Here is a 25,434-nt window from a genome sequence, read left to right on the forward strand (position 1 = left end):
TGACATAATCTATATCTATCTCAAATATAAAAGCAAAAGCCAAGTCGTCTTAAGGAACAACAAAAATGGCAAGTTCTTACAAGTTCAATTTTGAAATAAAATTTAGTACATATTTGAGTCACTACAATTGAAAGAGATCAAATGAAAAAAACTAAAAGGCAGAAATGAAGTCCACAGGCAAACAGCCTGGGCGGCGCCCTGACAGCCCGGGCGGTGCCCTGAGCCTAGTTAAAGATCGACCCTGGACCTAACCGATTAGGTTATCTATACACTCCAGACATTGTAAGGACAAACGTTGTGAAAGTCTCTGTCCTGCTCTAATTACCGGTGTCTGCCATACATCTTAGTCCTGGGCCCAGTACAAACACATTCCTCTATTTGTCCCAACTTCCTGAGCCCCTGATAAGGTCACAACCGTTTGTAGTTTTACTAAATGCGCGGGAACAAATAGAAAACTGTTAACTGTATAACTTAAAATATTAACCAATTACCAGTTGTGATGCTGCAACCAAAAGAATTCCTTTGTACTTCTGTAACCTTACATATCCTGTATGCATCGGGCTATAAAAAGCAGGCACATGCATCATTCGGGGCCCTCTTGTATGTTGTAGAACGGAGGGACCAAGTTCGAACTTGCATTAAAGATCCTTGCCACTTGGCTTTGACTCTGGACTCTGGTGGTCTTCTTCGGGGAACAAACGGTCTGGGCATAACACAATTTTAACTCAGGAAAAAAGCAATTACATCACGGAAGTTAAGACAGGAAAATCTAGTTCTTACAAAACTGTATTTCAACAAACTAAGGTAATCTATTTAAAGTAACGTCAAAATGCATCAATATTTGTCTTCAGTATAATAGTATAGTCCAAATTTATAGTAATGTGATTATCCGTTTCCACCACTGCTTTCTTTTTTAAACATTACTGTGGCAATAACAAAGTAACAAGCAACTAGAAAATATGAGACAACCAAGCACAAGACCATAAGAGCCACCCATTTGTTCTAGGCCATTCATCTAGAGTCTCTGGATTTCAGCTTTCTCCTCTATAAAGTGGACTACATGGAAGTGGAAGGAGGAGAGGAGTAGTTAATGAAGATGACCCCTTTGGTTTCTCTGAGAGTTAAATATCTATGGGGAATATGTTGCCCTGCTTAGCACCACATATTGCAGCTGAAAATTCACCCCCAAAGTTATGAATAAATGGATTTGTAGTTCCCCAAGCCTTTCTGATATAGACTGATAAATGTTTTTTAAAAGTTACATATAACATATGATTAGAATCATAATCTTTTAGTAATGTACTGAAGAATACAATCTTTTTCAAATGCTTTCTCCATTAAGTATTTTTCATTTTCATTTTCTGAATATGAAATAAGGGTTTGCTGAAAACAAAGGTCTTTGTATTCACTGCTGACTTTTTAAAAATCTTATACATTATACATTAGTAAAATGAACAGATAAATTTCTGCCATTTTAAAATAATGTATCCAATAAATACACAAAAACCTTGAAATAATCTATGTCAATACAAGTCAGAATTCATTTGCTGTAAAAATTATAGAAATTATAACACTGCAACTACTTCATACAGTGCTATATTAGCAAGTAACCTTCTAGAAAGACAGTTAATGGTCTTTAGTGCAGAATGCACTCATTCAGGAACACATTTATTAACCACCTACTATGAGCCAAGTACAGGTCCAGCCCCTGGGAATGGTGAGTGAATAAAACAAAGATCCCTGCTGTGGTGGAGCTTATGAAAACAGTGTAGAAAGAGACTGTCCATTTTCTCTGGTTGTCTCAGAGCTCAGAACTTATGTGTTCAGAGGACGTTTGTTAGATTTTTAAAACTATAAATGATATTTACTGACGAAACAGTATATTCAATTTGGCCTGGATTCCTTAATACTCTGGCTCTTTTCATTATTTGCATGTCCCCACAGCTCAAGAACATCTCATAGCCTCAGCAAAGTTAACAGAGACGGCATCCACACAAAATCAGACAGAGGGAGCGAGTGGCAACACTGGAACGGACGTGCCAAATGAAATTACATGTCTGGCTTATACACACACGTGAGAAATAATACCACCAAACAGAACAAAGACCCTTTGTTCTGTCTTCTATGCATTTTTCCATCCTATGAGAAGCTAAAAGATCTTCCCAGAATGAATGCTCCAGCAGAAAGAATTGGAGTGACTTCTGAAAACAATACTTCCTCTAGAAAATAGCAATAGAGCCTGAAGCTGTGTTTATTCTAATTATGAACTCAGTTGTCTTTCTTGAGGTTTTTCAAAGCCATAACTCCATAATTTAAGTGTGCAATATTATATCAATGAAAAAAAATTTTTTACATCAAGAATAAGACGATACATTTTAAAATGCTATAATTTATATATTTAAATGCTTACTGGCTTAAGAATACTTTTCGCAATTTCAAGAAACAATTTTGTTAGAAACAAAGTATATCTTTGAAAATGAAATTAAAATTAAACTGTTAAGTTTTTCTGGCTGGGAACCTCAAGAGTGAGGCATCCTTGAGCAACTCCGGGTTCTACACATCTGTTCCATAAAGCCTAATGGCATCCCTGAATCAGTGAGAAACCAGGCACAGCTGATAGGGCATGTCTCCTACCTGAAGCTTCATTTTCCAACAAGAATGCATTGGTGTGTGCTCAGTGCAGCACTTCCCCACAGCATGGTCCCTGTGCTTGACGCCAGGGGACAGGTGCTGCCTGCACGGCAGCTGCTACCCTACAGCTGCCAACAGTGGCACATGGCTGGCCGTCGCTGCTGGACTTGTGAGGGCTTGCTGAAGCCCTCAGCATACTACTCCTGCCATCAAACTGGACTACTTCCTCCAGCTGATTTTCAAGGAACGAGGCAGTGAATGAATAATTCATGACAAGTCCATTCCAGCAACCAATTTCGCCTCTGCCTATAGTCTCTCCATAGCAATCTGCAATGTAAAGATTCTAAGACTTACTTGGTGCCATACAAGGAATGAAAGCTCAGTTTCCCGTCAATGACAGTAAATGTTACAGGATGTGTTTGCTCTTCCTGTATGCTAACCTGTCACCCAGACTTACTTGTAATATTTTTTTAATGTAGAAAAGGTAAATGATTAACCACAGATGTCTGACAGAACGAAACAAAAATGTTTTTCTCCATAAAATCCACCCTACACAATGAGTTCTGGATGCAGAAAAAGCAGCAAAATGCTTGCCCTGCGATCAGCAGGTCAGTATTTACATTTAGCAAAAGATCAGTTCCTGCAGACCATCATCACAGGGTGGGGGAAGGGAGCTCTGCGTATCAATGCCAGGAAACCGCTTCAAGGGGGAATTTTCCTGGTCTCAGGCTATAAATAAATCTTTACTCTCATTGGTATTCTTCTAGGAAGTACATGAATATTCATTTTCACCAATTTGTCCATGCTTACCTATTTCCAAATGAATCGTATCTAAAGAAGTCAATTTTCTGCAACTTAAAATCATCATTCCAAGACAAACTTCAACCAGAGAAGGGAAAGCCCATAATGGTTATCATCTCAGCTGCACCTGTAGGCAGTCCAATCACCTGTAATGTTCTCCACCTGTTTCTCATAGCCGTCCTTTTTTCTCACTGCTGCAATGTTTTTCTTCTGAACTCACTGTAAACATCTCAAGCTTCTGCTGTCAGTAAGGTAATTTTTCAGTCATGAGTATTCTGTTCCTCGCTGCTTCTAATTTATTTCTTCTGCAACAAGTAAGTTCCCTAAGTGTTTTCTTGGCCTTGTATTTTCCCTTTTCATATCCTTCTGTTATTTTATCACTTCTGAACTTATGTTTTATAAACTTCTAGTTCCTACTATACTATTCCACAGTAGTTGGGAATTCTCTTCCTTTTTTGCAGGGAAATCATGATTTCTTCCAGAACAGACTCTGCAACCTTCCACACACACTGAGCCTTTCACTGTCCTGATGTGTATACAGAGGCCTCGCCATGTCCCCTTCATTGCCTTCCACTTCACAAGGACATTTGATCTGGCTTGTGTGTGTGTGACGCTGTGTTGTCTAGGGGAACCCTTCCTCTTCCAGCTATTGGGAGCTGGTGCCGCACTCGAGCAGCTTTCTGCAGGTGTGCTAGGAAGAGGGCAGTTCATGGAGTGTGGTAAAGAGACAAAGGAACCAGTCTCTATTAAAAGCCCTAACTCTGCTCTCTTCTCTCAGGGATATCCTTTTCCTCAACATTCTGTAATCCCCTCAATGTCTTATGAGATTTCACGTCCACCAGAAAGTGTCTAGCCCAAGTTGTTCTCTTCCCCTTTTGAAGTGACATTCCTTTTCCTCCAAATCCTGACCACCCACTCCCCTACCCCATCCCATGAATGAGAGGATAAGAGGGCCTATCACCTGAGGCTCACAACGTGTCCCTTCTTCCACTTCCTGTTCTCTAAAGAGACTTATTTCCTTGATGTTCTCTTCTGCCCTGCATTCTGCTAATTCCCAGTTTCCTGATGAAGATAATCAGCTCTAAGGTTGATCACTATTCTTGTCTTCTCTACTTCCTTCCCAGCCTAGACACAGGAGATCACTACAACAGTGATCTCCAGTGTGTTTCACTTTGTTAAGTATTTTTTGTAGAGACAAGGTATTGCTATGTTGCCCAGGCTGGTCTCAAACTCCTGGTCTCAAGGGATCTTCCTACCTCAGCCTCCCAAAATGGTAGGATTATAGGTGTGAGCCACCATGCCTGGCTCAAACTGATTAAGAATCAAGTGTGGGCCAGGCACGGTGGCTCAGGCCTGTAATCCCAGCACTTTGAGGGGCCAAGGAGGGTGGATCACCTGAGGTCAGGAGTTCAAGACCAGCCTGGCCAACATAGCGAAACCCCATTTCTACTAAAATTACAAAAATTAGCTGGGCATGGTGGCACACGCCTGTAATCCCAGCTACTTAGGAAGCTGACACAGGAGAATCGCTTGAACCTGGGAGGCGGAAGTTGCAATGAACTGAGATCGCTCCACTGCGCTCCAGCCTGGGTAACAGAATGAGACTTTGTCTCAAAAAAAAAAAAGAATCAAGTGTGGCCAAGAGTGCTCAAAAAAATCCACAGACATTAATAGTGACATAAAGATCATTTAGTCCAACCCACTCCAAAGCCTCAATCCTATAAAATGGCAGCCCCAGCTGTTTCTCTCAACACTCCCAGACAGCTCTCCAGTCACCTGCCAAGGCAGCTAAATCTATTCACTCTGCTAAGATATATATATGTATCTCCTTATTACAGCCAGGCTCATCCTTTTTGGCCTGCAGTATGTATGGGAATACTGGCTTGTAAAAGCAAATTAAAAGGACAGTTTGGCACAATGGTGGCAACAGTGGTGAGTAGTACAACATGAACAAGTCAAAACATAGACACCAAATTTCCCTGGAGTATCAGCTAGTTGACAGAAGAGTTGTGAATCTACTAGCACTTAACCAAGTTATTAAAAACTTTTCTTATGGACTATACACATGAACAGTTCTACCGATATTTTAGGGCTTCCTTCCATTCCCCATCCCAAGAATAGTAATATGAATATAATGTAAAAGGAGAACCTCTTCTATAAAAAGGGCTCATATAATAGTTTGGATATTTGTCTCTACCAAATCTCATGTTGAAATCTAATTCACAATGTTAGGGTGTGGCCTGGTGGGAGGTGATTGGATCATGCGGGCTGATCCCTCACGAATGGTTTTTAGCACCATCCCCTTGGTGCTGTCCTCATGATACAGTGATTTCTCAGGAGATCTGGTCATTTAAGAATGTGTGGCACCTCCCCTGACCTCTTGCTCCTGCTCTCACCATGTGAGACAACACTCTCCCTCTGCCTTCTGTAAGCAGCCCAAGGCCTCACCAGAAGCTGAATAGATGCCAGTGTCATGCTTCCTGTACAGCCTACAGAACCATGAGGCAATTAAACCTCTTCTTTATGAATTAACCAGTCTCAGGTATTTATTTACAGCAACAAGACAGCCTAACCTAAGGGCTTATAACTGCTATTACTAAAACTTCAGAAAAAAAGACTCTCGAATACAGTGCCCTTAACATTTTCTTGTATACCTTAATGAAAGTCTATATTCTTCATGTCCTCCTTAGCAGACTGATGGCTGGGTGAACAAATCTTAAATATATAACATGGGCAAGGATTTGCAATGTTTTTTCATGACAAATGGCAAACAAACATAAGGGACTGCTAGGCAATATTAATTATAAGTGATAAAGTAACCCTCCAATTTTAAGATAATCATGATCTTAACAATCTATGTTTCTTGAATATTTTAAGTTAAAACTTAATTTTTTTGCATTATCAGGTACTTCTCCCAGAGACTAGCCTTCCTGGCAGCTAATACAAAAGGTGATGAGCGCACATCATATTCCAGGTGTCTCATAAAGAATTCTGGTTGCTCTTGGTTGTCTAAGGTAAGAGGCCTGATGACTAGAGGGGCAGGCTTTCATAAGAATTACCAATGAAGGCAAGGTGATGATTATCAGGCAAGTCCTTCCAACCTTCAGAAGAACTCTGCATTCAAGTTGGACAGCCCCCCAAGTATCTGTGATGCTATGATCACAGTGCCACATCAATACAGAAAAGAGAGCTCCGATGACACAGAATGCAGTTTGCAGCTTGATGACATGTGTTTTCTCACACTGCTGACATTACAACCAAGACCTCAGAACTCTTAAGACAACAACGGTATGTCCTTGAAGCAGTAGGAAAGTATCAACAACCTACCTGCCTATAGTTCACTCATTCCCAGATTTTCCCTGCCTAGACCACTGCTCTAAAGACTCCGACCTGAAGAACTTTTGCTTTCCATGATCTTCAAAACCTGCCTCCTCAAACATTGCCTAATACTCTAGACGAGACATCCAGTTTGCTCTGACCTTTACTGTACATCTGTTTGGTCCTTCCAGAATATTGGGACTTCCTCAACTCCTAACAGATTGCCCAAGGGAGCGTCCTGTGGAATGGAAATCCATTTCCACATTATCTCTGTAATGCCAATCCTGCTGATCTCAGTTTAGCAGCAAACTGTAACCCTTGGACACTGGTATGGTTCTAGAGCCCTCTTGTAACTTTCAAGAGCATTCCCAAAGCTACCAGTATCCTATCATTGTTCTAGGCCAGAATGGTTCTAATAAAGCATGTGTTATATACCAATCAAAATGGCTTAGCTTTTAAACCACTGTACTTGTCAGAGGACCTAGTAACTCCTTCGTAACACTTCTTTTGTCAGTCTTACAAAATAAGTAACAAGGATCCCACCACCATAAAAGTTCTCAAAGATATGCTGGAAGGGTGTCTGCAGACACAAAAAACTTCTGACAGATTTTACCAACTGCTGTCTTTTTTGATCTGCTCTTACAATGAAAATATAAAATATGTGAGTAAAAATTTAAAGTGCCATTCATAAAGGATTAAATAAATCTTCTATCAAGCATGGGTATCATGTGGATACCATCCCTTTGTTCATGAGTAAGATATCCGTACAATAAGGAGTTCCTACTCTATTCCATGAGAGAAACATGTAAACAACTAACAGGTATGACTATGTAGCAAAATCAAATAAACACCAAATCAGAGATATAGATATTAGTTTCTCATATCCTCCCACTACCACCCATCCAACCAAAAGGAGAACAGAAAGGAAGGAGACATAAGGGAAGGTTTGGGAAGTCAGTAAGTAGACTACTGCAATAATCTAGACCCAGGGTCAGCAAACTTTTTCTGCAAAGAGCCAGAGAGTAAATATTTTATGCTTTAAAAGTCATATTCTCTATTACACTACTCAATTCTGCCATTGTCAGAAAAAAGTAGCCACAAGGAAATGAGCATGGCTCTATTCCAATAAAACTGCATTTATGAAAACTGAAATTCTGACTTCATATCATTTTCATGTATCATAAAATATTAATCTCCTGACTTTTTTCCAACTATTTAAAAATGTAAAAACCATTTTTAGCTGGCAAGTCATAAAAAACAGCAGTGGCTGGATTTGGACCATGGGCTATGATTTGCCAACCCCTGACCTATACAGCTGCCTGAAATAGGGCAGTAGCACCAGGGCAGAGAGGAAGGACGGACAAAGAAAACATTTCAGAGGTGGAATCAGTAAAACTTATTGATGAGTGGGGCGTTAAGAGCAAAGACAGCAAAGGGAGCTCCCTAGTTTCTAGCCCAGGTGACTCAGAGGGAATGTCATGAACAAATGAGAGCACCAGCTCTCCTTCACCTGAGGAGGACAACAGCACCTGGAGTACACCACTCACTGCCCAGGTGATGAGAACTACGCAAACTCAGCAGCAGTGACCCAAGACTCAAATCCCACCTCCATCAGTTACCACATACCCAACCTTTTTGATTCTCAGCTTCCAAATCAATCCATAAAGTGATCGTGACAACAACAGTAATGCCTACTTCAAAGGGTTGCAGTGACGATTCCATTTAGTGAGTTAACATACGGAAAGTTCTTGGGACAGTGCCTGGCTCACAGTAAATGATATGTAAGTGTTAGCCATTACTCGAAATAAAAAAATTTTAATCCATAAATATAAGTTATAGAGGCAATTTATAAATACTGTATGTTGGCCTACTTAAATACAGTAAAAAACAGTATTCACAGTAATAAACATTCTTAAGCATTTAAGCCATCTGTGAATACTTGACATAGTATATAGCATCATTTAAGCTAAATAATATCAAATTAAGTTCCTTTCATACTGGGGGAAAAAAAATCAATGCTGAAGTAGTGCTGGCCAGGATAAATTGTATAAAGGTATGTGTGGCCGGGCGCGGTGGCTCATGCCTGTAATCCCAGCACTTTGGGAGGCCGAGGCAGGCGGATCACAAGGTCAGGAGATCGAGACCACGATGAAACCCCGTCTCTACTAAAAATACAAAAGATTAGCCGGGCGCGGTGGCGGGCGCCTGTAGTCCCAGTTACCCGGGAGGCTGAGGCAGAAGAATGGCTTGAACCCAGGAGGCGGAGCTTGCAGTGAGCCGAGATCGCGCCACTGCACTCCAGCCTGGTGGACAGAGCGAGACTCCGTCTCAAAAAAAATTAAAAAAAGGGTATGTGTGGTTCAGGGCAAAGCAAAGTCAGTCTTGAGAGTTAGAATTGGACAAGGGTCTAAAACAGGTGACAAGTACAATTCTGGCCTGGGCTAGTCACCAGATTTCTGGGTGACTCCATCAGGCACTTTTGTTATGTTCTAAGCACTTACCTAGTCTACAAATTCCATTTTGCCACACGAGGGGGCGTGAAGCAAATACCAATGTGAGCTTAAAACCTGCTGCAATTACTGTACTTCTAAAAACAAATCAGTCTGACAGCAAGAATAGAATTACATTTTTTATTAGGAGATAGAAATACAAAATATTTTACGAGGATTAAATATAATTGGAATATTTCATATGATTTGATAAAAAGCATTAACTACTTTGTTGAATGATACACATTTCAACTGCAAGAAATCACAAAAATCACATATTTTTAACTTTGTTATCTGTAATATCTTGAAAAGTTGCTGTTCAAAGGTATATTGCTTTCTAATTACCCATCCTAGCAACTAAACCTGTGAACAGCTAAAAACAATCAACTTATCTTTAATTACGTTACATTTTTTAGAAAACTGTTTTCATCACTTGAAACTCACTCTGCTTTGCTTTTAAGGGTCTTTCCCCCAAAAGTTCTTCACTGAAGAACAACTGATGGGGAATGAAGTCACTTTTATCAATCTACCTACGATATATCTGAATCCAGAATGTGCCCAAATATCTTCGTTTTGAAGCCTATTGAATAAGACAGGAAAAGATAAATTGCCTAGGCAGGTATATCATGATTTGATTAATCAGTAAAAAGATTACCCAAAACCAATAATTCCAAGTATTCCTTTGTTTGATGACCTGATTTTTATTCCCTAGGACAATGCAGCGCAGTAAAATTAAGGGACATAGTAAAACGTAGGGGCCTTTCCTTCTTCAGAGTGGAAAACTCGCTGCTCAGAAATGTGGGTGCATGAACAGTTTTAGGCTCAAGTGTATGCAGAAGGTAAAGATCTGAAAATGGATTCCTTAAAACTGCCCATGCTTCTGCTCCTTTTGGAAAGTCTGCCTGTGCCTCCCAGACACGGAGCAAACCAACGTTTACATAAGATAACAAAAAATTTGGAATCAGATTTAAAATTATATGAATACCTAGGAAGTGTGAGATAACTTGCCCATTGGCCTTTAAATTGTTTCATATAATTTGCTGTTTACTATTGTCTACTGCGACTCTTTCTTCAGCTCACATTTGGCAAGCAAATTCTTTTATTTCCCAAAACTTTTGATTTGAAAAACTTTAAATCTACAGAAAAGCTAAAAGAATAGTATAATGAATACCTGTCTGTCCTTCACCTAGAAGCATCAACTGTTATAAAATTTGCCCATTTACTTTTTCCTTCTCTGATATACATATTCTGATGCATAAAATTAACCATAATTCTATCATTATCATCTAATATATAGAAAATATTCAGCTTTCCCAGTTGTCCAAAAAACACAACTTATAGTTATTTATGTCTTCTAACAGGTTCCATCAAGGTACACATATTTACTGGTTGTCTTTTTAGTTTTTTATAATCTAAAATAGTCCTCCCACATTTTTCTGTTTTTAATGATAAACAACTTTTCAAAGCCAGGAGTTCAAAGTTCAAATTTCCCCCAAAAAACTCTTCGTATTAATTTTACAAAATAATATTTTCAGTTTTAATCAAAGTTTTGTTGGTAAAAGATGCTAGCCTTGTGACTGTTAGATTTGGCGTGACAACTCTCAGTGGATTGGTGTGGGAGGGCCACTGAGGCCAGAAGGACACTACCTGGGAGTGGACACACTGTGAGAGTAACCACAAAGTAACCATTTCATCTCCACTTTCCAGAAAATAAGCAGCCTCCTCCAAGTTCAATAAGAACCCGAGGTCACACTGCTAATTAGGTGAAAAGACCTTTCCTCTCAGGGAACAGACATCTACACACCTTGGTTAACAATCCTGGGGTGTAATACAAATCAATTGAGCACATCTTTCCCAATGTGGGTGTATGACTCTGCTTAGAAGTGCTAATTATGTACACAGCTAGTAATACATAAACACTACACCTTAATCAGCCTAAGCCTAACTCAAAACCAAAGCCCTGAGGAAAAAGATGCTATTAAGATGTCCTTGTAACTCAACCACTGTTCACGTATTACCTGAACAGTGTGAATCCAACAGCAGTCCCCTACTCTGCTTTTAAAAAAACAGGCTTCTGAAATGTGGTAAATTGAGTTCTTCAGAAACAAACATGAAAAACACACAAATTCAGCATTAGGATGACTGGATGAAAGGGATGACAGTTCATTCCCTATGCAAAAGTGGTATGGAAGATATGAAACATTCCAAGCCAGGTGTGATGGCTCGTGTCTATAATCCCAACACTTGGCCTCCCAAGTGAGCTATAATTGCACCTCCGCACTTCAACTTGGGCAACAGAATGAGACCCCTGTCTCTTAAAAACACAGAACTATTTGATGCACAAATGAATGAAAAAATATGTGTGTGCAGACCATATTCATGTGCAAGCATTTTTTTTAGAGGAAACAAAACAATATGGAAAAAAATATACAGTCAGGTGACCATGAATAAGGCATTTATCTTTGGAGCTGTTTTATTCATGTGTAAAATAAGGAAGTCATCTCAATAACATCACGTATCGAAAGCCGTTAACAACGATTACAGGATACTAGGACTGTAGTATTATTTACTGCAATCTCTGCATTAATAAATAAATTAGGGGCCCAGTAGGGTGGTTCACACCTATAATCCCAACACTTTGGACGCCAAGGTGGGAGGGTGGCTGGAGGCCAGGAGTTTGAGGCCAGCCTTGGCAACATAGCAAGATCTCATCTCTTCAAAATAAAAAATTTAGCCAGGCATGATGGCGTATGCCTATAGTCCCAGCTATTCAGGAGGCTAGGATGGGAGGATCACTTGAGCCCAGCAGTTCAAGGCTGCAGTGAGCTATGATCATCCACTGCACTCCAGCTTGTGAGAGTGAGACCCGGTCTCTAAACTAAATAAAAAAAAAAGAGTGAAAAATAAATAAATATATTTGAGTGGTATTCTTATTTTCAAGTTACTGATAGAAAATGTGAAAAATTATCTGCCACCTAGCTGTCCAATTCACACAGGACAGCTACAAGACAGTAGTGACAACCAAGAAATTAAAATCATCAAGTCCTACAGTGATACCTAGACAAACGTATTCATACACCACCTTGACTCAACTTATATGCAACATACTGAAACCAACTGCAAATGCTTCACTTACCACATAACCAGACAAGACTCTTGGTTTTACCTAGATTATGTGATCTCTTAACTAGCAAACTATCACTAGACCAACATCCACAGAAGTCAGCTACAGTTATTCTGTGCATTCCTTCCATCTCTAAACTCTAAATAAATAAACAGCAAACCATTACCAGTTCTCAAGTTTTATGCTGAGATAGGTAAGCTGCTAATATATAAAATAGCTGGAATTGATATTGTTGGTTTTTTACTAAGAATATTTAAAATTGCAGGACCTCAAAGCTGCACATAATTTTATCTGCATTTAAGCTTCAAAAATCTACATATGCAAAAGAAAATATAGATGTAGCCACTCAAATGGGTCAACTTGAATTTAATGTTTTATAATAGCATGCTCTTTTTTAATCTCTAGAAAAACATCAAAACTTATCTTTATTCTCAAAGAAAACAAGCTTACAAAGCAGAAAATGACCATTTAGTAAAGAAGTCATCTTTGGTTCTTAAATGTTAAGCATGCTACAACTTTGTATACATGTTTGAGCCAACTAGGAGATACTCCCAAGGGGTTTCAGTGATAGCTGTGATTACCAAACAGGAAAGACATGCTTGGAAGTAGAAGTGAAAGAATCACTCCAGGGACCAAGGAGAAGTAAACAGGTGACAAAAAAATTCTGGTTTCCAAGTATGAGAATATTAATCTCTTGCGGCCCTTGCAGGTAAGGTAGATGGATGATTCAAGAAGCCACGCAAATGATCTCACGGATGGTGATCCCTAACCAGACAGTATTTATTTTAAAGATGCATATTCATCTCTTCATGTAAACATACTTCTATAAAAAAGCTAGAAATGGTCTAAAAGATAGTAACTAGAATGTTGAGAGACTCAACTAATAATACGTGACATAAGGGATTTTTATCCTGCAGAATAAGACTAGCAATTCCTGGAACCAAAAAGTAAAAGTGTCAGTTAAGAGAAAGCTATAGACAGTTTGTTCTTATACTGGATCTCAAATCTCTGGTAGCGGGAAAAAAAAAAAAAAAAAAGACACAAAACAACTGCCTTTGGAAGTAGGGGGTTAGCATCAGGGCTGATACCCTACTGGTGCCCTAAAAACAAACTGGCCATGACAATACAGAGTAGGTTCAAGCATTAAACTGGGAGTTTGCCCACATGGCTCTGGAGATACTGCAATGTTAAAATTCAAGAGGTTTTCTCCAGGTTCCTTATATTAGGTTTTTATTATTTAAAAGGGAAGAATTTATCTAATAAAGAAAAGAGAATAAATTTTAATAGTAAAAGTGTGGTGATTCTGTCTAAAAATATTGTTATCACTTGAACATTGTGAGGTCATTTTTTCAAAAGATGTTAGGTACAAATGAATACAGTATGATCTGTCAACACTCATGTATTTTTAGGGCAAATATGAAATGTGTTTACATGACCATCATCCTGATGCTGCATGGTAAAATCTCCTTTTAACCTTAGTAGTAGGACAACAGGGCCAAAATAGGACTGTTTATAAACATATAAAATACCACTTTTATTTTCTATGTAGCTTACTTTAAAATAAATTAATCACTGAATTACCTTCTTGGCTATCATCTTTCAGGAATCCTGGGATACAGATCATTTCTTTCAGGATCTCATTATCAAGGAGTACAGGGCAGAAAGTTGAAAAATGTGTTTTTTGGACAATCTTACAACTTGGGTTCCAGACATGTAGAAGAATTCCAGATAATTTATGTAGAGACTCCACCTTCAAGGAGGGAGAGCACAAATCCCCACTCTTTAAAGTGGGCTATGCATAGCGACTTCCTTCCAAAGAATAAAGTACGAAAGGGGAGAAAAAGAGTAACTTTATAGTGGAGAGACCTGACAGTCACTATATCAGCCAGGTGGTCAAGAAAATCAGTCACAAATCATGTTGATAGTGTACACGATTTGTTGTGATGAACTGGTACATTGTATCTGTGGGACTTTCATCCCAAAACCTATAACCCTAGTCTAGTCATGAGAAAAATATCAGACAATTCCCACAGAAAGACATTCCACAAAATACTTGATCAGTACTCTTCAAAACTGTCAAAGTAATCTAAAACAAGGAAAATCTGAGAAACTGTCATAGCCAAGAGGAGCCTAAGGAGATACAATAACAAAATGTAATATGCTACATCCTAAGATGAGATCCTAGAACAAAAAAAGTAAAAAGTTAAAAAGTAGGGAAATCTGAATAAAGTGCGGACTTTAAAACTAAAACGTATTCACATTAGTTCACTAACTGTGATGAATGCAGCACACTATTTTAAGATGTTAATAATATGAGAAACTGGAAGCTCGGTTCAAGATGGCTAACTAGATGCAGCTAGTACATGCCTCTTCCATGGAAAGCTCCAAACCGGCAAGTAGATATTCACCCTTCAAATAGGTAATCCAAAACAGAACACTGGAATTCAACTGAAAAGTAACAGGAATCACTGATCACAAAGGAGAAGGAAGCAAAGCAGGTGCTCAGTCAGGATTGTTGAGAGATGGAAGAAGCTTCTAGATGCTGGGAAAGGGTAGATGAGAGACTCCCAGGGTTCCACATTCTCACCATGGACTTTTGCAATGCTAGCTGTGGGAGACCCCCTTGACCCTCAAAGGTCTCCAGCCTAACAGAGTGAGTTGCCTGGAGACTAACAGAGGCATTGCTCAAACTCACATGGAGTACACAGGTTTCCGAGCCCTGAGAAGCTGCTGCTATCAGCCAGCAAGTCAGGCTGGAAGAGAGAAGGCCAGGTACTTTTACACAACCCAAGGGCAAATGATGCCACCATCACTGCTGCTCCAGGCTGCTGTGGTACTGAGATGTAAGCAAATCACACTCTGTACAACTGCCTACCTCCCCCACAGATGCCTACCTAGCTGCTCCCACTGAGAGGAGCCTACTCTTCCTGGTGGCAGACCCACAACACAGGATTGCTTGAGGCTAACAGTCTGAGACCAGCCTGGGCAACAAAGTGAGACCCCATCTTTGCAAAAAAATTTTAAAATTAGCCAGGCAAGGTGGCATGTGCCTGTAGTTCCAGTGATTCAGAAGGCTGAGGCAGGAGGATCACTTGAACCCAGGTCAAGGGTACAGTGAGCTGTGATTGCAACACTGCACTTTAGCCTAGGTGAAAAAGTGAGATGCAGTTTCTTTTTAAAAAAATAAAAAGATCAAGCATAAACACTTCTGTGGCCACCTCAGCTTGCTCTTACCTGCAAGCACCACCTATTAGCCTGGAGGTCCAACTGTACAACCCAATACAAAATTTGCTGACATAAGCAAACAGCATAGGAATAAGTATATCAAAACCTCTGCCACCCTAGCTCTGCAGGAGACTATGAACCTGCTCCTACACCCAGTACATTGCTACTACAACTGGCATTTGAGAAAGTCAACCCACTAAGGCTATTTATAACCAAGGAAATATTTTGCCACCTGAAAGTACACAGAATCAAAGTCAGAAGACCCTACACGACATAAATTATAGTCATATCCTCAAGGGGGGGAATCCTGTCCAAATAAAAGTAATTTCAAAAATAAGAAAAAGATAGTTTATCCAGATGAGAAGAAACCAAATAATTCTGGACGTATGAAAAAACTGTTACAACACCCACAAAGGATCACACTAACTCTAGTAATGGATCCTAACCAAAATGAGATCTTTGTAACAGCAGATAAATAATTCAAAATAATTGATTTTAAAGAAGTTCAATGATATCCAACAGAAAATTGAAATCCAACACATAGAAATTTTTTAAAATTCAGGATTTTAATGAAAATTTAGCAAAGCAATAGATTTTTCTTTAAAAAGAAAAAACAGAACTCCTAAAAATGAAAAAATCATTGAGGAAATTATGAAATACAGTTGAAAGCTTTAAAAATAAACTGGACCAGGCAAAAGAAGAAACTCAGAGAGTGCAGACAGGTCTTTCAAATTAACAAAGTCAGAACAAACTAAAGAAACACGAATTTTTTAAAATGAACAAAGCCCTCAAAAAGTATGGGATTAAATAAAACATGAAAATCTATGAGTGCTAGGTATTCCTGAGGGAAAAGAAAAAGTAAAAAGTTTGGAAAACCTATTTGAGGAAATAATTGAAGGAAAACTTTCCTAGTCTTCATACAGATTTAGACAATCACCTACAAGAGGTTAAGAGAACTCCAGGTAGATGCACTGCAAGATAGACTTCACCAAAATAATCATCAAACTATCTGAAGTCAATGTGAAGGGAAAAATCCTAAAAAACCACCTAATCACCTATAAAGAGAATCACATCAGACTTACAGTGGACTTCTCAGCAGGAACTCTGCAGGCCAAAAGAAACTGGGGTACTATTCTCAGACTTCTTAAAGAAAAAAGCAAACAGTCAACCACAAATTTTATATCCAACTAGAATAAACTTCATAAATAAAGGAGAAATAAATGTTTTCCTACACAAGCAAACACTAAGGGAATTTGTCATCATTAGACCAGATCTGCAAGAAACATTCAAGGGAGTTCTAAACATGGAAATGAAAGGTTAATACTTGCCATCATAAAACACACAAAAGTATAAAACCCATGGGTCTTAAAAAACAATTACATGCATGAGACTATAAAGCAACTAGATCAAATTATGACAGAAAACAAAACTTCACATATCAACTTTGAATGTAAATGGATTAAATGCACCATTTAAAAGACACAGATTGGGGCCAGGCACAGTGGCTCACATCTGTAATCCCAGCACCTTGGGAGACCAAGGGGGAAGGATAACTCGAGACCAGGAGCTTAAGACCAGCCTGAACAACACAGTGACGAAGTTTTTTTTTAATTAGCTGGGCATTGTGCCACACCTGTAGTAACAGCTGCATGGGAGACTGAGGCAGAAGGATCGCTTGACCCCATGAGTTTCCAACCTGGGCAACAGAACAAGATCCTGTCTCTTAAGAAAAAAAAAAAAAAAAAAGATATAGATCCACTAAATGGATTTTTAAAACTATAATCCAATCATATGCTGCTTACCAAAAAAAAAAAAAAAACCATCTAATTTGTAAAGATACTTATCAATTCAGGGCAAAGGGGTGAAAAAAGATATTCCACACAAAAAGAAACCAAAAAGCAAGCAAGAGTAGCTATACTTACATCAGATAAAACAGACAGTATAAATCAACAACAGTAATAGAAGATAAAAGAAGTAATTATATAATAATAAACAGATCAATTCAACAGGATAACAATCTTATATATGTATATATCCAACACCAGAACACCCAGATTCATAAAGCAAATACTACTAGTCCTAAGAAAAGAGCTAGAAAGCAATGCAATAATAGTGGGAGATACATGATGTTTGTCCCCTCCAAATCTCATGTTGAAAGGAGATACCCTATGTTGGAGGTGGGGCCTAGTGGGAGGTGTTTGGGTCATGGGGGCAGATCCCTCATGAATGGCTTGGTGTCATCCCTGTAGTAAGGAATGAGTTCTCGCTCTATTAGTTTACACAAAAACTGGTTGTTTAAAAGAGTCTGGCGCTTCCTCCTTCTGTCATGCTCCTTCTACTGTCAAGTGATATACTGGCTCCTCTCTATCTTCCACCATGAGTAAAAGTATCCTGAGGCTTCACCAGAGCACATGCTAGCACTGTGCTTCTTGTACAGTCTACAGAATGGTGAGCCAAATAAACATCTCTTATTTATAAATTACCCAGCCTTGGGCATTCCTTCATAGCACAAGAGGGGACTTCAACACCCCACTGACAGCACTAGACAGATCACTGAGATAGAACAAAAAAAAAAAAAAAAAACCCCACTGGATTTAATTTGGACTGTAGAACAAATAGACCTAACAGATGTTTATACAACAAGCTACCCAACAATCACAGAATATACATTCTTCTTATGAGCATGTGCAACATTCTCCAAGACAGACTTTATCTTAATGAATGAAGCAAATCTCAATAAATTTTTAAAAAACTGAAATCATTTCAAGTGGCTTCTCAGATTACAGTGGAAAAAACCTAAAGTCAATTCCAAGAAAGACTCTCAAATCTATACAAATACATGGAAATTAACCTGCTCCTGGATGGTTTTTGGGTCAGTGATGAAATTAAGATGGAAGTTTAAAAATTTTTTAAACAAATAAAAGTAGAAACACAACACACCAAAACCTCTGGAATACAGCAAAAGCTGATAGTGTTGACTGTAAACGGATTCAAGAAAGAAAAGTTTATAGTGTTAAATGCCTAAATTGAAAAAACAGACCACAAGTTAACCTGACATAGCACCTCAAGGAACTAGAAAAACAAGAACAAACCAAACCCAAAGCTAGCAGAAGAAAAGAAATGATGAAGAGCAGAACTAAGTGAAATTCAGATCATAAAAACCCAAAAGATAAAGAAACAAAAAGTTGCTTCACTGAAAAGATAAACAAAATTGACAGACTACTAGCTACACTAACCAAGAAGAAAGACAATTCAAATAAGCACAATCAGAAATGAAAAAGACATTACAAATGATACCCACAAAAACACAAAAGATTATCAGAGTCTACTATGAACATCTCTCCACTCGCGAACTAGAAAACCTAGATGAAATGCGTAAATTCCTAAAGACACACATCCTCTCAAGAATGAACCGAGAAGAAAGGGAAAACCTGAAGAGACCAATAACCAGTAAGAAGACTTAACTAGTAATAAAATTTTTTTTTAAATCTCCCAACAACAAAAATCCCCAGGAGCTGATGAATTCATAGCCAAATTCTACCAGGAGCAGAACAGGTACCAATCCTATTGACACTGTTCCCCCAAATTGAAGAAAATCCTCTCTAACTCATTCTATGAAGCCAGTATCACCATAACACCAAATCCAAGCAAGGATACACAAAAACAGAAACAGAATCAATCAATACCCCTAATGAACACAGATGCAAAAACGCTCAAGAAAATACTAGCAAACCAAATCCAACAGCACATCAAAAAAGATAGTACACCACAATCAAGTGGGTTATATTCCAGGGATACAAGTATGGTTTAACACATAAAAATCAATAAATGTGATATGCCACATAAACAGGATTAAAAACAAAAACCATAATATTATCTCAATAGATACAGAAAAAGCATTTGATAAAATTCAGCATCCTTTCACGATAAAAATCACTCAACAACTTGCTGTAGTAAGAACATACCTCAAAATAATAAAACCCATATACAAGAATCCCCCAGCCAACATCATACTGAATGGGGAAAGGTTGAAAGCATTCCCCTTGAGAAATGGAACAAGACAAGGATCTCCATTCTCGCCACTCTTATTCAACACAGTACTAAAAGTCCTATCGGGCCAGAGCAGTAAGGCAAGAGAAAGAAAGGAAAGACATCTAAATTGTAAAAGAGGAAGTTAAACTATCTCTGTCTGCTGATGGTATCATTTTATACCCGGAAAGCCCTAAGACTCCTCCAAAACACTCCTAAATTTGATTAATTCAGTAGAGTTTCAGGATACAAAATCGACCTACAAAAATCAGTAGTATTTCTTTTGTTTAGAGGTTTATCTGTATTTGAAACAGGGTCTCACTCTGCTACCCAGGCTAGAGTGCAGTGGCACGGTCACAGCTCACTGCAGCCTCGACCTCCTGGGCTCGTGATCCTCCCACCTCAGCATCCCAAGTCACTGGGAATAGAGGCACATGCCACCACACCCAGCTAATTTTTCTATTTTTTGTTGAGAGGAGGAATCAGTAGCATTTCTATACAACAATAATATAATCGAGCTGAGAACCAAATCAAGAACCAAACCAAGAAGTCAATCCCATTTATAATAGCTACCAAAAAATAACAAAATACCCAGGAATACTCTCAGCCAAGGATGTGAAAAATCTCTACAAGAAAAACTACAAAACATCGATAAAAGAAATCGCATAAGACACAAACATGATCGTGGGTTAGAAGAACCAGTATCATTAAAATGACCATACTACCCAAAGAAATCTGCAGATTCAATGCAATTCCTATAAAAATACTAACATCGTTGGATTAGAAAAAACAATCCTAAAATACATATGAAACCAGAAAAGAGCCTGAATGGCCAAAGCAACGGTAAGCAAAAGAACAATACTCGAGGCATCACATTACTTGACTTTCAAATTGTACTATAAGGCTATAATAACCAAAACTATTATAAAAACAGACATGTAGATCAATGAAACAGATTATAGAACCCAAAATTAAAGACACATGCCTACAGCCAAATGATCTTCATCAAAGTCAACAAAAACATACACTAGTGGAAGAACACCCTATTCTGTATGTGGTACTTGGGAGAATTGGAAGAATAACACTGGACCCGTTATCGCTCACCATAAACAAAAATCAACTCAAGATGGATTAAAAACCTGAAAGTATAAAGACCTGAAAGACCTGAAACTATAAAGATTCTAGAAGAAAACCTACGAAAAACTCTTCTGGACATTGGTCTAAGACAAAGAATTCATGCCTAGGACCTCAAAAAGAAAGCTACAAAAATGCAAACAAACAAATGGGACTTAATTAAAATAAAAAGCTTCTACACAGCAAATAAATAATCAACAGAGAAAACAGACAATCTATAGAACGGGAGAAAATATGTGCAAACTATGTATCTTACAAAAGGCTAATCTGCAGACTCTATAAGGAACTCAACTCAACAAGGAAAAAATAACCTTATTTAAAAATGGGCAAAGGGCATGAACACATATTTTGCAAAAGATGACATACAAATGGCCAAGAAACATTTAAAAAGTTGAACATCACTAATAACCAGGGAAATGCAAATAAAAGCAATGAAATACCATTTCACACCAGTCAGAATGGCTATCATTCAAGTGTCAAAAAAAATCAGTAACAGATGTTGGCAAGGATGCAGATAAAAGGGAATGTTCATAGACTGTTGTTGGGAGTGTAAACGAGTACAGCTTCTATGGAAAAAAAATATGGAGACATCTCAAAGAACTAATAGAAATAGCACTTGATCCAGTGATCCCACTACTGGCGATCTACCTAAAGGGAAAGAAATCATTATATCAAAAAGATACCTGCACTCAAGTATTTATTGCATGACTACTCACAATAGCAAAAATATAAAATCAATATAAGTGTCCATCAACGGATGACTGGACAAAGTAATCCACACCATGGAATACTACTCAGCTATAAAAAAAAAAAAAAAAAGAACTCATGTTTTTTGCAGCAACATGGATAGAACTGGAGGTAACTATCTTAAGTGAAATAACTCAGAAAGAGCAAGTCAAATAGCTCAATTCTCACTTACAGATGGGAGCTGAAAAATGTGTACACAGGGGCATACAGAGTGAAATAATAACACTGGAGACTCAGAAAGGTGGGAGGATGGGAGTGGGTGAGGGATGAGAAATTACCTCATGGGTGTTTATGTACACTATTAAGGTGATATTTACCACTATGCAATGTATCTGTGTAACAACACTGCACTTGTACTAAATCTATAAATAATAACAATATGAGAAACTGGGTGTTGGGTATATGAAAATACTCCATCCTAGCTTAACAATTTTTCTATAAATCTAAAACTAGTCTAAAGTAAATTTTTACTTAAAAACGAAACTGGGCCAGGTGCAGTGGCTCACACTTGCAGTCCCAGCAATTTGGGAGGCCAAGATGTGAGGACTGCTTAAGCCCAGGAGTTTGAGACCAGCCTGGGCAATAGCAAGACCCTGAATCTACAAAATGAAAGAAAAACTTATCCAGGCCATATACATATAGCTGGTCTATAGTCCCAGCTACTTGGGATGTTGAGGCAGGAGGATCATTAGAGACCAGGAGTTCATGGCTGCAGTGTGCTGTGATCATGCCACTGCATGCTACCCTGGACAACAGAGCAAGATCTGTACTCAAAAATAAGTAAAAAATAATAACAAAAATGAAAATAAAACTGACTGAAGTTATCAAGTGAGGGAGAAAAGCAAACTCAGAATAGTCACACATGCCAGCAATGACAGAAAAGAGCACTAAAACTGTCATTATAGCTGTTATTTCATATACTAAAAAAGCTGAATAGAGACATGGAAGATATAAAAAAGATCCAAGCCAAATGTCTAGTGATAAAAACATGTCTGAGATGAAAAATACAAAAGATGGAATTACTGGCAGAGTAGATATGGAAAAAGAAAATATTGATGAAATTATAAACAAAGCAATCAGAATATCCAAAATAAAATGCAGGAAAAAAAAAAAAACCTTAAAAAATTAAAAGTGCAGCAGTGGACAACTTTAAGCCAGTCAATGTGTATAATGGAGTCCCCAAATAAAGAATGAGGGGACAGAAAAAGTATCTGAAGAATAGCCAAAAAGCTCCAAATTCTACGAAAACTGTAAACCCACTGATCCACAAACACAACTTCAGAACACAAGCAACAAATAAAAAATATTTTTTAAATAAAGGTGAAAGAAGTCACTATCAGCCAACTCACATTGTAAGAAATGCTAAAGTCCTTTAGACAAAATAAAAATGATAGATGGAAATACACGAGAAATGGTAATTACCTGAGTACCTGAATCTACTATTATTTAAAAGAAAATTATTTAAAGTATTTCTTTAAAAATATATTCTAGGGTTTAAAATTTATTAAAAGACAATAATGAAAAGGCCAGAAGGAAAGAAATGAAAGTATACTATTGCAAGGTTCTCATACTGTATTTGAAATAACAGATCATCTCGCCGGGCGCAGTGGCTCACGCCTGTAATCCCAGCACTTTGGGAGGCCGAGGCAGGAGGATCACGAGGTCAGGAGATCAAGACCATCCTGGCTAACACGGTGAAACCCTGTCTCTACTAAAAATACAAAAAATTAGCCGGACGAGGTGGCAGGTGCCCGTAGTCCCAACTACTCGGGAGGCTGAGGCAGGAAAATGGCGTGAACCCGGGAGGTGGAGCTTGCAGTGAGCCAAGATCATGCCACTGCACTCCAGCCTGGGGGACAGAGCAAGACTCCATCTCAAAAATAATAATAATAATAATAATAATAATAATAATAATAATAGATCATCTCCACAGTGACATGATCCCATATCACTGAAACTTAATTCATATTCATTCATTCATCAACTGTATTGACAACTGTATAAAAGTCATTAACCCTCTGTAGAAGATTACAGTTATGGGCTTCAGCGAGGGTGTGTTAACAGATTAGACTAAGCAAACAGGTGGATTATTTGCGTCTACATAAAATGCAAGAGTTCGCTCTTCTTACGGGATTCAGAAGGAATAAAATCTCCCAAGCAGAGGAGGATCAGAAATCATAGCAAAAGATTTTGGGTTGAACCTGTGCCAGGAAAAGCTGCATAAATAAAAATAGGTTCCACTGGACAAAAATTTACCTTTCAAATCAATCCTGATACCACATTTGAGACCCTAGAAACACAACCACTATTTTCATCCTGTGCCACTGCTGCTGAAGCTCTCATGGGGTCCTATAAGTTCCTGGTTCAACTGCTCTTCCACTTCTGCCACCTCATCTGAGCTCCATGACACCCTGAACTGTCAGGCTGCCACTGGATGTTCAAAATATCCCCACACTAAGGTGAGACAGAATAGTTTCTCTTTCTTCCCAATACCAATCAAAATCCCCATTCTACAAATAATTGATTAATGCTATTTATTTAGACTTTAAAAATCCCATCAAACAGATAAACTCAATAAGGCTTTATTAAATATCCACCTACAGTAAACCTGCAGTGAGGGTGTATATCAGAAAGAATCTCCCTTCCTGGCCTCACCGTTGGACATTTTCCTTTTTCTATTCCAAACAAGTTTGCATAGCTTCCTCATATACACACTGCTATGGACTAAATGTTTATGTTTCCCACAAAATTTTTATGCTGGAACTCTAATCCGTAATGTAATGGTATTTGGAGGTGGGGCCTGGAGGAGACAATTAGGTCCTGGGGGTGGAACCCTCTCCATGGGATTAGTTCTCCTATATGAACAGCCACATGACAGCTCGCTTCCTTCCTCTCTCCATGCCATGTGAGGACACAGCAAGAAGGCAGCTGTTTATAAGTCAGGAAATAAGACCTCACCAGAATCCAACCATGCTGGCACCCTAATCTCAGACTTCCAGCCTCCAGAACTCTGAGAAATAAATGCTTGTTATTTAAACCACCCAGGCTATGGCATTTTGTTACAGCCACTAAGGCAGACTAAGACACACATTAAGAAATTCCAGCCATCTGGTGTCCAAATTTCACACTACAATGAATAGGGACCTAGCAGCATCATGTTCTGAGAATCCAAAGAACTTAGTCACAGTGATTAATCAAAAATAATCAGGCAGATTTAATCAATGAAGATAAGTCATTTATAACCATTTATAAGCATAATAGTTTACACCAAAATCTGAAAACCTAGAAATCTACAAAAAGACAATTCCTTCTGAGTACAACTATTTGTGTGCTTATCAGCATATTAACAGTGAAAACCTGACCTTTAGAGTTTAAGCATTGTTCTAGGTCATCTTTAATAAAAATTTAATAAAAGTAATGAAACTAAAAAAGATATTCTCCCAGTACCTGTTCTTCCCTCTCCTTTTCTTTGGTCTTACTTCTGTGGACTCTAGCAGAGGTGGCATCCCGGGATGGAATGGCAGAGATCTGATGCAGTGGCATGCTCATCCCAACCTCCTATCTGGTCGTTGTCTTCACAGAAGAGAGTCTCCACTGGTAGAGTCATTTTGGGCCATGGATTTCAAGCTGAGAGAAAATGAAGAGAGAATAAACATAACTCAGCTAAAACACTTTAAATTTCCAAGAGTGAGCTTACCATTTTATATTTATATTCATATGTATATTTAAATAACTTATGGTGACATAAATGTTTGGTCTTCAAAAACAATAGAAGATGAATGTCTAAGGGGAAAATTCTAACATTTCTCATAATAAGATGGGACCACCTGAAAGAGGCAGGTGGATGATGTATATGTATAATCAGAGATTAATCTTCCATTGGCTACTTAGGTTTAAAACAAGGCAGTGACACCATTTATTTTAAGAATATTTTTG

The 25,434-nt window shown here is 38.3% G+C and overlaps 1 protein-coding gene across 8 annotated transcripts in view; it reads right to left on the bottom strand.

Annotated features, from left to right (window-relative positions):
- Positions 1-25,434, bottom strand: part of MARCHF8 (membrane associated ring-CH-type finger 8) — a 150,023-nt gene that overhangs the window by 69,163 nt on the left and 55,426 nt on the right. For all 8 annotated transcript variants that reach the window (XM_030940057.1, XM_030940059.1, XM_010383400.2 and 5 more), the window contains one exon: positions 24,946-25,125. In XM_030940057.1, coding sequence (XP_030795917.1) covers positions 24,946-25,047 — 102 coding nt within the window. In that variant the 5' untranslated portion in view covers positions 25,048-25,125. The remainder of the gene's footprint in view (positions 1-24,945; positions 25,126-25,434) is intronic.

The sequence above is a fragment of the Rhinopithecus roxellana genome, chromosome 11, assembly GCF_007565055.1.
Source record: "Rhinopithecus roxellana isolate Shanxi Qingling chromosome 11, ASM756505v1, whole genome shotgun sequence".
In the NCBI taxonomy this organism is placed as follows: Eukaryota; Metazoa; Chordata; class Mammalia; order Primates; family Cercopithecidae; genus Rhinopithecus; species Rhinopithecus roxellana.